The sequence below is a fragment of the Chrysemys picta genome, chromosome 25 (genome assembly GCF_011386835.1).
Source record: "Chrysemys picta bellii isolate R12L10 chromosome 25, ASM1138683v2, whole genome shotgun sequence".
Taxonomy (NCBI): Eukaryota; Metazoa; Chordata; order Testudines; family Emydidae; genus Chrysemys; species Chrysemys picta.
In genome coordinates, this window is record NC_088815.1 from 11,808,873 (window position 1) to 11,823,507 (window position 14,635).

Genomic DNA, 14,635 nt, shown 5'->3' on the forward strand with positions numbered 1-14,635 from the left:
CACCATAAAACAGGCCAGGATTATCCCTAGTCTACCACTGGGGAAACTGAGGCAGAGTGCGGGGAAGTAATTTGACCCAGGTCGTACAGGAAGGCAGCTGGGACCTAGGTGTCCTGAATCCCAGCCCCCTGGTCTAACCACTAGTCTTCAGTGCCACGCCCGTGTGAATCAATGCTTGTGAAAGGAGAGTACCAGACAAAGGAGCCGTCCCATACTGCAGCAGGGAGCTGGCTGGGAAGGCTGGGTGTACGTAAAGCTTGTTTCTCGTGCACGTGAAGAGTCTGGCCTGGACCAGCCCTCGCGAGCTCACGGGACTCCCGTGCCCTCTCCTTGTTGCAGAAGAGGATTCCCCCATCCCAATCACCATGCCCAGCCGACTCCCTGTGTCCCTGGCTGGCCACCCGGTGGTAGCGGCCCAGGCAGCGGCCGTGCAGGCGGCCGCCGCTCAGGCTGCGGTGGCCGCTCAGGCCGCGGCCCTGGAGCAGCTGCGAGAGAAGCTGGAGTCCGGGGAGCCTCCGGAGAAGAAACTGGCTCTGGTGACGGATGAGCAGCAGAGGCTGATGCAACGGGCCATTCAGCAGAACCTCCTGGCCATGACGGCGCAGCTACCCATGAGCATCCGCATTAACAGCCAAGGGACCCGCTCGCCAGGTGGGCAGCGCTGGGGCTGGCTTGGGGGGAGGGAGAGAAAAGGGAGGCGGTCGCACTGCGGATCGTCCCCAGAGGTTAGTCTAGGGGCCCCCAACCCTATCCCAGCCCGCTGGAGTAAGGCCACCCCGTGCACGGGTCGTCGGCAGTGGGGATTGAACCCGGGACCTCTGATTCTTAAATGCCGAGCCTCCACTGCCTGAGCTAAAAGAGCTGTCCCCAGCTCCCTGTCCCATGCTTGGGCCGCTCAGCCAGGCCTTTTCCCCTCTCCCAGCATAGGAAGGGCTGTTTTACTAGCCCGGGTTTAAAAACAAGCGCCTCTTCCGTGTCACGTCTGATCCGGTCCCTCTCCCTGTCCCAAAAGCATTTCCTGGCACTGCGCTGGCCCCACTTTTAGCAAATCTGAAGACACAAATTCCAAAGCTGCTGGTGTCTTGCGAAGCCGGGTTTGATTCCCAGGGCCTCTGCTCCTGCTGATGGTACCAGACCCCTAAACCAGCCTTGTCCGGAGGGCTCACTTTTCATTCTCCACGTCCTTTTTCCCACCCGCTGGTTTCCGTGTATCCCTGCTGCCTGTCCAATAGGACCACAATAACATTTAAAGGCAGACCCGGATACTAAGACCCCCATCTGTAAATGGAGAGGGATTTTTTTACCATCCCTGTTAATAGCCGAGAGGAAAGGATTTGGGGATGGCGTCCGCAGGGTTCTGTGATCCTGGCGGGTCAGGATGGCCTTGTTCTGACGGAGCACTTTGTTTATAATCTGATCTATCCTGCTGCAGAAAACCGTCAGGACTCCGGCATGAGCCTGGCCAGCAACGGCACGAACAGCATCAGCATGTCAGTGGAGATCAACGGCATCGTCTATACAGGTAAGGGGAACGCGGCCGGGTCTCCGTCTCTGCCTCTCGCTCCGCCCCTCCCCAGCCCCCTGCTGGCCCAGACAAACAGCAAAACACGGCTCTCCCCGGTGATCGCGTTGACGTGTAACTGTGAGACGATGCCCCAGTAGCCCCATCGCGCCGGGAGCTGTACAAACCGAGAGCAGGCTGTCTGATCAGAGCCCAGGCTCTGGTCTCAAGGTTCCTATTCTGCAGTCCCTTCCCAGCCTTTCCGGCAGGGCCGACTCCAGGCACGAGCCTGGCAAGCAGGTGCTTGGAACGGCCGCTCCGGAGAGGGGCGGCAGGTCCAGCTATTTGGCGGCAATTCGGTGGACGGTCCCTCACTCCCGCTCGGAGCGAAGGACCTTCCGCCCAATTGCCGCCGCAGATCGTGATTTTTTTTTTGGCTGCTTGGGGCGGCCAAAACCCTGGAGCCGGCCCTGCTTTCCGGGGGTGGATTGGATTGCTCCGTGCCGGACGCGCCTCTCCCTTTGCAGGCTTTCGGTCTTGGCGTTCAGGAGGTAGCGACTTGCCTCTCCCCGTCTCGCTGCCCTTAGACAATGTGCTTCCAAACTCTTTCCTCTGGGGACAAAGGCGCTTGCAAGTTATTTTCACGAATTAGCACCACTATGGTAGTGCCTAGAGGCCAAGCGCCACACCCCGTTCTGCTGGGCGTGGCACAGACACCTAGCGAGAGCTGGTCCCTGCCCCGAAGAGCTTACGGTCTAGAGAGACACGGTTGCGAGGGGAAACGGAGGCACAGGAACTAGCTAGGAATAGGCCAGGGCCCTAAGCACTAGATCACCCCTCTCCAATGAAGCTTATGTCTTAGCTGATTATTGCTGAGTTTCTTGCCCCTTCCTCTGAAGCCGCTGGCCATTGACCAAGACGGATGCTGGGCCGGATGGATCGCTGCTTTGATCCGGGCTGACGGTTCCTATGCATCGGGGCCCCACTGTCCTGACAGGGGGGAGAAGGAGCGTTCTTCCCCACTGCGCAGCTTGGTTCCCGCTGGAGTTAGGAGCAGCCCCACCCCAAGCCTCTCCCTCTTGTCTCTCCCCCAGGTGTGTTGTTCGCACAGACCCCCGGCCCCTCGTCCTCCTCGCTCCCTTCCTCCGCCTACAGCAAAGGAAACAGCGGCAGCCGGAGCAGCAGCAGCAGCGGCGTGGGGGGCAGCAGCGGCGTCTCCCAGGCTGCCCCCGCTGGTTTGTCCGCCCCTCCAACCTCTACCTCTAATAACTCTTCTTCGCCTTAACCCCCCTTCCCCCAACGGCAGCACCTCGTCTCACCAAAAGACACACACACAGAATAATAACACACATGGAGCTTCTATCACAGCTGATGCCAAAAACCAAGCTTGCATCTGGCTTTCCCGGGGGGTGGGGGGAGGAAGCCCCGTCTCCCACTCCTCCCGAGAGGACTGGAGAAAGTTTTGCAAGGAGAAAAGCTTTAATCCAGGGGGTTTCATTAAAAGCAGCCTGGACCCTGAGCCAGTCGTTACCCGTTAGCTTTGGAGGTGATGCACCGTCCTCCCGGAACGCTTTACCTCACGACACCCCACTTTGCACTGTGCGTTTGTTTGTTTTAATGTTGTTGTTTGAAGTTGTGTTCTTTTGGATACCTCCAGACAGACACACAGTCGCACCGACGCCCGCGGGCTTGTGTTTTTAATGAAACCTCCCCACCTTCCTTTCCTTTTCTTTTTTTTAAACCAAAAACAACATTTGCAAAAGCGGGAGGAATTTTAGTCCTTTAAATCTTTTTAATTTTAAGAACTACACTCAAACTATATGGCATTTTACGAGGTGGTTATTTGGATTTTTTTTTTTTTGTAAATAGCTTCTATTTTATTCTCTAAAAAAAAAAATCAAACCTTAACTCACAAAAATGATATATATTAGCATTCGTTCAGGGAAACAGGACTTGGAAACCTTGTGACCTCTTTTTCTTGTCATCGTCGGATGTTGATCTTTGGTCGAGTTCGAGCCGCGCTACTTTCTTTTGAACACTGGTGACGCCCGAGGTTCGGGAGAGAGCCAGGGTGACCCCACCAAATGAGCTCAGGTGTTTGTATGCAGGGTGGAAGGGGGGGGGGGGTTAAGCAAGCTCCGTTTGGAGATCCTTAGGGTTGAAGTTGTGTCGTTGATCTGCAGTTATTAGGAGACGGTTTTGTAGAGCTGCCTCATTGGGAAAAGTCTGCGTTTCTAGGATCCGTTTCCTTCAGGGATCCAGGTAAAGGGATTAGGTGCCACCTCGTCAGCCTCTCCACTCCACAGCTAGCTGTCGGACCTTGGTCCTCTAGGGGCTTGTGCCGGCCCTGATCCATAAAAGCTCTTACACACCTGCTGGACTTCAGGCATCGCCTCGGTGATGCCGAAGGGGTTACTCGCTGCTCCAAGTCAAGCAGGTGCATCACAGCGGTGCTTTGGCTCAGGGCCAGAGCGCACAGCCGGCGTAAAGCAGAGCTGTCCGCACGGCCAGCCTGCTTCCTTCGGGTCCTGCTTCAGCAAAGCGCGTGGTCGAGGCTCGCGGGCGGTAAGGGGACTTCAGCCAACGCTTTACAGTTTAGGTTTGAGAGCTGTGTGGATGGGGCTGGGGGCAGCAGGGGGAAGGCAGTGCGTGTGGATGTGTCGTTGCTTGACACCCGTAGCCTGTAGGTAACGATACGCTTGCCCTCGCTGGCTGGAATTCTCCAGGCGTAACCCGAGGGGCAGCAAAAGGTGCGATTCCAGCTTGTAGGCTTCGGAGGCAAAAAACAGGTTTTGCATCGCGAGACTGAACGGTAAAGCTACCCGAATTCTACTTCCCATCCCCAGTCCAGAGCACCCTCCCGCTCCCTGTGCCTCTTTTATTCCCTCTGATCTGGACCTACATGAGAGGGAATTAGGTTCCCAACTCCCATTGACTTGCCCCTAATTCCATCTGGCCTCTTTGGAAATCCCAGGCTTAAACTGAATCTGTGGCACAACTGATGCTGCACCATTGAGGGAGGGGAGAGAGAGGGTCCCGCTTGCAGTTACCTGCAACTTGGCGTCATCACAAGGGACCGGCTGGCCTGTTACACTTGGTCTGTTTTGTATTTTTCTCGTGTGTTTGTTTAATTTCTCGGTGGAGGAAATTAACGTTGATGACTCCTCTGCTTCCCCACCCCATCCCCTCCCAGGGAACCCTGTTCCCAGGGGCTTACAGTACAATTCTCTCCCTGTAATTAGGTCCAGGGAGCATAATTTAATGAGCTCTGCGCTGTGTGCCGTGTTCCTGACGTGAGTGCGGGGGCGGGGTTATTCTGGAGGAGAAACTCCATTTTAGAGACAATCGAGGGCTTGCTGCAGAATTCATCTGAGGAGCCTAAAACATCCCCAGCTGGGAAGTCCCCTGCAAGGTGCTGAGTGCCGTTAACTCCCACCGAAGCAGCTGCGTGTTGGACGTGCCCAGCACTTCTCAGGATCGGGCCTTAAGCGTGTGTCCTGCCGTAGCCATGCGTTTCCTCTGCCCTGTCCTGTGGCACCCGAGCATCCTTACCTGCATAATAGTCCTAAAGGGCCTGATGCTGATTCTCAGCTGCTGTCATTTTCGCTTCACGCCCACCCTCTGCGCTGGTGTAAGTGCCCTTGCACTGGGGTGAAAATCTGTGCAAAGGGCAAAGCAATGGACTGGAGACCCAAAGCCTCCCAGCTTGGCCTCTCTTGCAAACAACGGGGGTGGGGCGCTCTGGATTTTTTTAAAACAACCTCTTTTCCTGCTGATTTTTGTGCTTTTCCGTTTGATAAACCGGCTCCCAACCTCCCCAGCCTGTTTTTCTAGTCACAAGCCGCTCTGACTGCCTCCAGCTCCCTGACCCTGCATTCTGCCAGCAGCTACCCAGCCTGTTAGCTCACTGCTCTGCTGGAAACCAGCACAGAGAATCTCATAGTACAATGTAGAATCCAGATTGTACACATGCCCTCTCCGCCCCCCCTGCTTCTTTCGCCAGATTCTAGATACTTGTGACACCTCATCGTCCGCTCAGGGCTGAAACAGCAAACTGGTTCTTCGTAGGTTTCTTTTCTTTTCTTTTCTTTTGGACAGGTGAAGAAAATAACCAGAAAAATCAGGTGTACTAGATAAAAGTCAATGAGGTTCCTGCTTTCCATCTTTCTGCACCATTTTCTGTCTGGGTCGGCCGTAGCGTGCAGGGGGGCGGAACTCTTTCCTGATGTCTCCTACGGTGTCGCTGGCGAAAAGCAGATGTCAGGACTAGATATTTTCAGACGGGCTCAGTGCTCTTTTGCGGCACTGAAATAAGTGGGCAGATTGTCAAAGGAACCAGCCAGGTTGGGTCGTGAGCGTTTTGTGAAAACTGATCCGAGGTGTCCCAATAGAAGCTGAGCACTCGTGCTGTTCTAGCCCCGATGGTGGGCATTGAGCATTGAAAATGTGGCCCCACACCCCAAGATTTTTCCCTCTCAGGCCTTTGGTGCTCCCTGTGCTGCTAGGCGGACGAGGGTGGGAGCGCTGCCATGAAACATATTGTTGCAGTGATATTTTTAGAGTGTGCACTGGGATTGGGGTTTGTTTTTTTTAATCTCACACTGAATGTTAAAGAGACACCATGGGCTCTCTGCATAGCTGTCTGAACAAGTTCCCCTGGCGTTGCTGCCGCTAACCTGTTGCTCCCTGAAGGAGATTAGAGACAGGACAAAATCCCTCTGGGTTATTTTTTAGTTTGTTTTCCTCTGTGCATCTGACAGCGCTTTGTGTGTGGTCAGTTTCACTGTTTTCCCCCCTCTGCGGGGCCTGAGCCAAAGCCCACTTCAGTTTCCACTGACTTTGGTCAAGCCCCTAGCGCCTCAGTTTCCCTTCCTCAGAGTGGATCTTAAGGGGATTGGGAAAGCAGGGAAATTGGCAGAGGGACTGCAGAGCAGGTGCAAAACCCTCCTGCTGCCTCCAGGTCATTGAAATTGACAAGATCTCAAGCTGATTGGGTCCCTCCATAAACGGTCCCTTAAAGCTCCCCTGAGTGGCTTCCTGAAACCAATGGTCACTGAACCCAGGTATTCGTGCCAGCAGACCCACCTCCCATCTAGCTGGGATCTAGCCAGGATCTCCCTCTCATGGAAACAGCAGGATGGTCGTGACCCCTAGGTTTTGTCATATACGGTAATTCTTCCTCTGGGAGTGGGGCAGGGAATGTTGAAGCTGTAACACGTTCTCTAGGCCAGGACGGTTTGTACCAATATCATTATGGCAGTTAGGAGTGTGACTTATTACCATTATAGCTATACCAGTACAGCTCCTAGTGTGGCTACAGTAAAGCCAGTATAAAGGTGACTTATACCAGGAGAGTTATTTCCCTTCTCCTACAGCAAGAGCACCTTTCTACCTGTGTAACTGCGTCCCCACTAATGGGGTTATGCTGCTTTAACTATACCTGTCTACCTGGGGAGGGAGGATCCCCGAAGCTGCTTAAACGTGATGCAGAAAGAGGCTGGATTTAATCCTGTTAAATGTTAAAAGCTCTGTGGTTCAAGCGTTAATCAGCTTTGTCACGCAGAGGGAGAGGGCACCCTCTGGGGTGGAGTGGAGATTTGTCCTCTTTCCCGGCCTTACACTTGAGAGTGGGCTCCTCTCTTTTCCCTGGGAAATGTGACCGCTACGGTGCATGTATCCGCTTTGCAGGGTACATACCTGTGATGCACGGGGTCCTGTTGAGCCCTGGGATAAGTGGGTGCAGCCCCTGTTGATTTCAGTGGGCTTGGCATTTGCTTAGGCCACGGCTGACGTTGGTCTCCAGTGCCTGCCGCGGAAGAAAAGCGGCTGCTCCCGGGTGGCGGGAGAGCATCGTTGTGAGTGTTGTGAGCTGTGTTCCGCTAAGTGGGATGCTGACGTTGCTGAGCCAGCCAGAGAGGGAATGCTGGTGGTTCCCTGTTCCCAACTAACCAGGCCTGGATCTGCTCCATTACAGCCCTGCATGCCGAGCCATGGGGCCTCACTGCTCAGCTGGGGACCCGTTTGGCAATCCTCACTGCCTGTTGGTCGCACCCATGCCAGTAACCCCCCAGTAAAAACAGGGCCTGGCTTGGCTACTCCTTTATTTCCCTGACTGCTGAGATCCTGGGAGGAGGTTGTGCCTTTCTGGGAGGTGCCCAGGCTTCTCAGGTGGCGGAAGGCATCTTGGCCTCCCGGAGAATCTGGCTAGAAATGCGCTCTCTGTTTAGACTTGTCACTCAAGTGCCCCTTTGACCTTAGAGGCCAGGGGACGTGTATCCTCATCAAGCCGCTCCCCTCTGTTCCGTCCAGCCCGGCCGTTGCATCTTTTCTTTTTAACCAGGCAGCTGTTTTGTATTTACAAAAACTCTCCCCGATCTCTAGGTTAGTGATGCTGCGGTAGCTCCTTCTGGAGCACCCGGGATCAAACCCATTGACGCCAACTCTCCCATTGACTCAGAGCGAGCCAGATTTATGTGCCTTGGTCCAGCCGGCTGCCCATTGCTTGTTGATGCTCTCGGTGGCAATTAGCATCTCACTCCCTGGCCCCTTCTCCCCCCATGGCTGCTAGATTCCTGGCATGACCGTCCCTCCTTAGGCAGCACAGCAACGAGTCAGACCGCCAGTGGCTTCTATACCAAGAGCCAGGTGGGCACGATCGCCAAGGAGCGCCCTTTTTAATGCCCTATGGGACAGCTCCTGCAGAGAATCCAAGCTAGCGTCCATCTCTCTCTGCCGCCGCTCTAGCGGGGAGAATAGGGAGCGAGGGGATTTGGTGAGCGAGGACCAGCTGTAGCAGCAGGCCGGCGGCGATACAAGCTCCCGTCATGGAGAAAGCAGGGTGTTTTTATAGAGGGAGGGCTCACTCGACTTCCTCAGCCAGCCGCCAGAATCCATTGAAGTCAACGGCACAGCTCCCACTGACTGCAGTGGGCTTTGGATGGAGCCTGGTGCCACTTGTGATTATAGATCTCTGTACTTTAACAGACTGTTTCGGAGTGCTCCCCTCTTGTCCTGTGCAGACGCACAGAAAGTTACGGCCCTTTGCCCCATTGCCATTTTCCTCCCCCTGCCTGCTAGCGCCAAACGCCTTCTGGTTCCTTTTGCTGCGTCCTGGTTTTGGAAGCCGCCCTGGGCTGCTGCCCTCGGAGCTCCGTTTTCATGGAGCCCGGGCAGCTTTGAACGGGGAACTGCCAAGCTAAAGTGAAAAGTGGAGCTCAGCCCAGAGATAGGAGCTGGCTGCTCCCCGCTAGCCGGCACCGTAACACGGGGCTTCATCCCTCCTGCGGAAACCTTCCCAGCACTTCCTGGGTCTCGCCTCGGTCCGCCCCAGTCACCCAAGCCCTTTGATGTGCTTGGCTGAATCAGGGGCTGGGTGTGTTTGCTGGCGTCCGATGTCACAGAGCGATGCGGCCTCGAGCAAACCAAGAGCCACCCCTGCAGCCTGACAAACGGGACCGATTTCTAGACTGTTCAGTTCCCCTTCCAGCTGGGCAGTTCGCTCTTTACGCTCCTGCCGTGGAATTGACCCTGCACGCTGGGACCAGCAACCCTGCTAACCCGCAGCCAACGTTCAGTATGCAACTCAGGCGAGATCAAAGATCCCGAAACCCTCTCTCGGTAGTTAGATAAAACTAAGGGTTTTCCCCTCTCCCACCTCCTCAATGCCAAAACCTGTAGCTAGAGAAGACTTATGAGCACAGACCGTACATTTGACTTCATCGCTGAGGGGATCTGTGGCTGTTCTCAGCCCGTGTTGGGTGCAGGACCAGTGAGGTGGCATCTCTGCTCTCCAGACGCCCTAGCCAGTCAGGCCCTTGAGACTTGGCTCTGTGCCTGGCCTGGAAACGTATCCTGTCTCAGAACGAAGGCGTTGCTCGCCTTGTATAAGGAGCCTTAGAAAGCGGGGTGGGTTGGGGGTGGGAGAAATTCTATGTCAAATTCTATATCTCGTGTGTGTTTTGAGTGTGCGTATAAAGTCAAAACCAACCAACCTTCGGGGTAAAACGTGTTTCTTATGCAATCTGGGCTCTCGGAGCAAGAGCAGGATTGTAACTCAGGGGAAAAAGACCCGCTGGATCTGATTGTACTGGGTATGGGGGGGTGGGGGAGAAGGGGCAGGGCAGGATTTGCTTGCTGTGTCATTTATTTTAAGTTCCAGTTATTTGGGGGAGGGGAGGAAGGAGGTGTGATTTCTTAGCCCTGATTTTTTTTATCCAGGAGAAACTTGCCTTAAAGTTGCCCAGCACGGCGGGTGGGTGACCTGGGTTTCTCCCCAGTGCTGGCTCCGTAGGAGAGGCAGCTTTGCTAGCGTTGCTTCCAGCTTGTCTCTGCCCTGCTCTCGCTGCAGGAGGCCGTGCGGCCGCAAGGAAACCTGGACCCGAGCACTACTGAGATACTTGACTTCAGAAAGGGCTGCGTGCATCTTTGTGGGCCTGCTGCCTCGGGGCTGCGTGGGTGTGTGCCCGAGGGAGATCCCGAGGGGGACCCTCAAGTTCCACACCGGGGACAGCTAGTGTGTGGAAAGGGCTTGTCTCCCCACACTGCCTCGCTGGTGGGCACGCTCTGCCTCTGGGCTGCCCCGGCTTCTACCGGCAGCTAACCCAGGAGCCCCTGAGCAGGCCACACATCCGGGGGGAACGGGTACAGGGACTGGAGGGGCCTACAGCACAGACAAGCCACAGGGCACCTCTGCGTGCCAAACACTGGACAACCCAAGAGTCATTCCCTACCCCCATCCCTTTAACTCTGTTCATGGCCCCCAAATCCCCACTAGCCCACAGTTCTGCTGAGCCCACCTGCTCACTTCTGAAGGTCTGGCTAGGACGATGCGTGGAGCGCTTGCCGCTAGGACTCCAACGTGCTGTTTTAGGGCCTGCCTGACGACCTTCAAAGAGAAATCCGGCGGGATGGCCCCCAGAGAACTCTTTGTCACTGGTTTTTGTGCTGGGGTAGGGGGGTGTTTAGATTTTTAGTAGGTTTTGCATTTGTACAGTCCCTGTTTTATTCCTCTCCTCACCCCCCCACACCTCCCCCACTAATTTTTTGGTTGGGTTTTATGATTTTTGGGGGGGGGGGCAGGGAGAGCATATTACATTCAGCTCTTTATTCCTTTTTGCATATCGATTTAAAAAAAATTCAGTTTCTCTGGGGTGTGAAAGGCAAAAGGAATGAACACAGCTGCAGACGCAATTATACAGCATGTAGATCTTAACTCAGGTAAAAAACAAAAAACAAAAAAAAGAATAGAAACCACATTCTACCTCTGATAATGGCGGGCCTCAGGCTGCCTGTCCTGGAATCCCGCGGTGAAATATTTCAGTTTTGCAGACATTCAGGTATTAAAACGTTGTGATTATTAAATAAAATAAAATAAAAACACTGAAAGTTTACATTTTATAATAACATTATTATACAGATTGTATTTAAACTTCAGAATATTTAAGACAATTGTAACCCTGTAAAGTTGATGAAATATTAAAAACAAAAACAAAAATCTGACTTTTAAAAGCAGCCTTTGATTTCTTTATTGTGTTGCCTGGTCTTTATCCACAGGGTCCCTCAGCATTTGGAGAAACCTCTTGTAAAAAGAAGCAGGGTTGCCACTGGGTTATTAGGTGTATTACGGTAGCACCTAGGAGCCCAACCCCTTTGTGCTGGGCCCTGTACATTAGTAGGTATATTACGGATGCCATGTACAATGTGGTAGATCGGGTACAAAGACAGTACAAAGTGCCGGTCCCTGCCTCCAAGAACTTCCAATCTCAGCATAAGGCCAGAGATAACAGGTGGCTACAGACAGTTGAGTACAAGGAAACAGTGCTGGGCAGCAGTGCCTAGCAGGTGGATCCCTTTCCAACAGATACACGAGAACAAAAAGCGAAGTCGTGGGTTTGATTCAGAAATAACTGGGTATGGCTCTGCAGCAGGGCTGCCTAGCTGATCGTAGGATAGGCCTTTCTGGTCGTAATGTCTATGAACTCTTGCGATGTTTGGGGACGGGGAGGGTCTCTTAAGCCCCCAGCTTCTCTGTGAGAATTTCCACTTCCCATTACAGCCCCGCCGAAGGGCCTCGCCCTGCTGGCTGTGGAGAAGAGCGTGGAAGGGTGCTCAGAAAGCCTGCCCACCGTGTGATTTTTTTTCTGCTATTCTCATGGTTTTGCAGGCGGGGCTGGCGTGATTTTGGAACGCCTGGGGTTGACAACACGGAAAAGGAGACGGGGGGTCGGCGGACTGTGCTGGAGATCTGCCAGCGACTTCCCTGGGACAACCCCCTACGCTCCACCATTGGCCTGCCCCTTGGGTGCTCACTGGGGCTTTGATCCGGGGAAGCACCAATGCACATATGTGCCTAAGACCTGATGGGACTTGGAACATGTGCTGCAAGTTATATCGGCTTCTCCCCCCCCCCCCCCCCCCCCCCCCCGCCGCTCCCTCTGCTTGGAAAAGGGCCCCCAGCTCCTCCAGCGGTCTTTGCACCCACCCAACCCGCTGCCTTCATGCTCCAATCCCTCCAGCCTCCTCCCCATCCCACCCTCCCTGGGTGACTCCTAAGAAGCTGTGCTGGGGGGTGGGGGGGGGGCTGGCATGGGCGGGATTCTCCTTTGGACTCTGCAGGCCAGTCCACTGCATGGAAGCAAGAGCTAGTCTTGCCCCCCCCCCCCCCCCCCCCCTTGACTGTAGATCCATAAAGCTTTTGGTTGCTCTGCTGGGACCATCCGTTAATATCCAGCAATTTCCAACTCCCGCTCCCCCCCGCTTTGCACAGGGGGAGGTTGGGTTGGGCTGAACCAAACTGGGCCGATCTGCTGGGCTCTGTCACTCAAGCCTCTCTCCTTCTCCTTTATGTGGGCACGGGAACATGATCTGGGCAAGGAGCGTTCAGGGAGGGTGGGATAAGACTCTGCATTTGTTAGCTGGGGATCTCAAAGGGCTTTGCGAAACATCCATGGGGGCTTCCGGATTAGCGCTTCATTTGACACAGGCAGGAAGGGACTGAGGCCCAGAGAGGTGAGGTGACCTGAGCCCCACAGCAGGTCAGCAGTGGAATTTAACCCGGGAGTCCTGGCTCCCAGTCCCCTCCTCTAGCCCCTGGACTGCAATGCCAGAGCTGGGAATCGAACCCAGGAGTCCTGGCGCAGCGTTTATTGCGCTGATCGTGCTGCCTCCCTCACAGAGAAAAAGCGACACAGAAGGTTTCCCTAAAAGCTCCCTCCATGCCTTATCTTCATCCTTCCTTTCCCAGCCCCTGCCCTGGTCTCAATCCAGCTGGGGATCTGGGGGGTCCCTAAGAATCGCTCCAATTTGGTGCCTGTCCTTTTTTCTCTGCAAGGCCTCAGCTGGTGCTGTGGGGGGGATTCCCTTAAGGAGGGGCCTGGTAGAACCGAATAGGGGGGAAGCCTCTATAGAAATGGTCCTGAACCCCTAGAGAATTGAATAGGGAGTAAAATCCTGGCTGCAGGGAGCTGATTCTCGTTCAAAAGGCTGGAGGGGTGAGGGGGGGTGTGGGAGAGGGGTCGGCTCCCAAAGGGGGCTGTAGGGCAGGATGATCCAGCTGGCAGAGAGACTTGAGCGGGGCAACCTGAGGCCGCTCTGGCCCATCTGTGCTCAGGGTAGAATCCTATCAGCGGGCGCGGCAGCTGTCCAGAAGCCAAGGAGGATTCCAGCCCCCCGAGGAGCACGAATGCTGCACTCGGCCCCTTGCTGCCATCCCCAGAGCGATAGCGATAGGGACAGGGTGGGGCTGAGGGCCGGAGTTCACCCTCCAGTATCCAGCAGCTGGGCAAATCGGGGGCAGCATCCGCCAAGCTCTAGAGGCAGTTTGGTTTATTCCTGTGGCAAGAGTTTACCCCACCCCCTGCGGTGCATTAGGCAGTGAGTCAGGGACAGAGCTGGGGATAGAACCCAGGAGTCCTGGTGTCGTCCCACTGCAGGAGGCCCCTGACCCACCCCTGGAAGTTCAGTCCCCTGGTACTTTGCAGCCAGTTCCACCCAGCCTGGGTCAGCGAGTAAAGGAGGTGAAGACAGCATGGGAGAGAAAAGCATTTCATATTCTCCCCTCCCTGTCACTGGCACGTCCTGCTGGGGGGAGCCGTCCATACCTCGCATGGGAGCTCAGCCAGGGCCAGGGGCTCAGGCCACAGGGATTCCCTGGGACAGAGTTTGAATTTTTGAACCGGCTGTGATTCCCCCTTTGGAGCAGTGCCAGCTATTTCCGGGGCTGTTTTTGAGGCCCTGCCTTCTTCTCAGAGGGGGCACCATGCACTAAGGCACAAGATCGGGAGCCAGGACTCCTGGGTTCTATTCGCAGCTCTGCCACTGCCTTTGCTGTGTCTCCTTGGGCATGTCACTTCACCGCCCACACGCTCCGTTTTCCCGGCTCTCAGCTCTGCAGCTCCCATTCGTAGGGAGCCCTCCTCTTCCTGAAGGATCCCTTCGCATGCAATATAGCCGCACAGCACCACTGAAATGCAGCCCCCCGCCCCCCGAATGAAACACGCTCCTTGACAGCAAAGGGAAGGGAGGCTTGAACCAAAGGCACCAGGACAAATCTTCCACAGAGCCCCGTCGGTTCTGCAATGTCCATGCACGGCAGACAGGGCCGCACGTTTAGCGCCTCAGCTGAAAGCCTCGCACGCTCTAAAGGTCCCGGCGTTGTGCGTGACACTATCAGACCTCGGCAGGTTCCATTTGCCTTAAGGCCCCAGGCAAAATGTCCACCTCCTGCCATTACCATTGTGCTGTGAGCCACATTGGCTCTTATCCTGCACCCCGCACGTGGGTGCATTTCTGTAGGTGCTGGATCTAGCTACGGCAACAAACCCTCCCCTGTGAGACCCATGCTGCCTTCAGAGGACTTGCAAGCTCCCGGTTTGTAAAGTATTTAAAAGAGGAATATTACGTTGGGGAGGCCTTTGTCTTAATCAGCAAGAGAAACCTGATACACGCGAGCGTTGAAACCATTAGGGGACGTTCACACTCTTTCCTGTCCCATAATTTCCACAACCGGCCACTCTTCATTCCAGGTAAAGGTCACTTGCATCTTCATATGATTTAGCTCCAGGGTCTGGCTGAGCGAGCGACCTTTGACCTGTGAAACAAGGCAATGGGCAGTAGCCAATAAATCCTGATGCCTGC

General features: G+C 54.9%; 1 protein-coding gene across 2 annotated transcripts in view; it reads left to right on the forward strand.

Moving 5' to 3' along the window:
* The window catches only part of ARID3A (AT-rich interaction domain 3A), a 103,565-nt gene extending 92,821 nt beyond the window's left edge, over positions 1 to 10,744 (forward strand). For both annotated transcript variants that reach the window (XM_065578400.1, XM_024105679.3), the window contains exons 7-9: positions 340 to 651; positions 1,433 to 1,522; positions 2,596 to 10,744. In XM_065578400.1, coding sequence (XP_065434472.1) covers positions 340 to 651; positions 1,433 to 1,522; positions 2,596 to 2,786 — 593 coding nt within the window. In that variant the 3' untranslated portion in view covers positions 2,787 to 10,744. The remainder of the gene's footprint in view (positions 1 to 339; positions 652 to 1,432; positions 1,523 to 2,595) is intronic.
* The last annotated feature ends 3,891 nt before the right edge of the window (positions 10,745 to 14,635 follow it).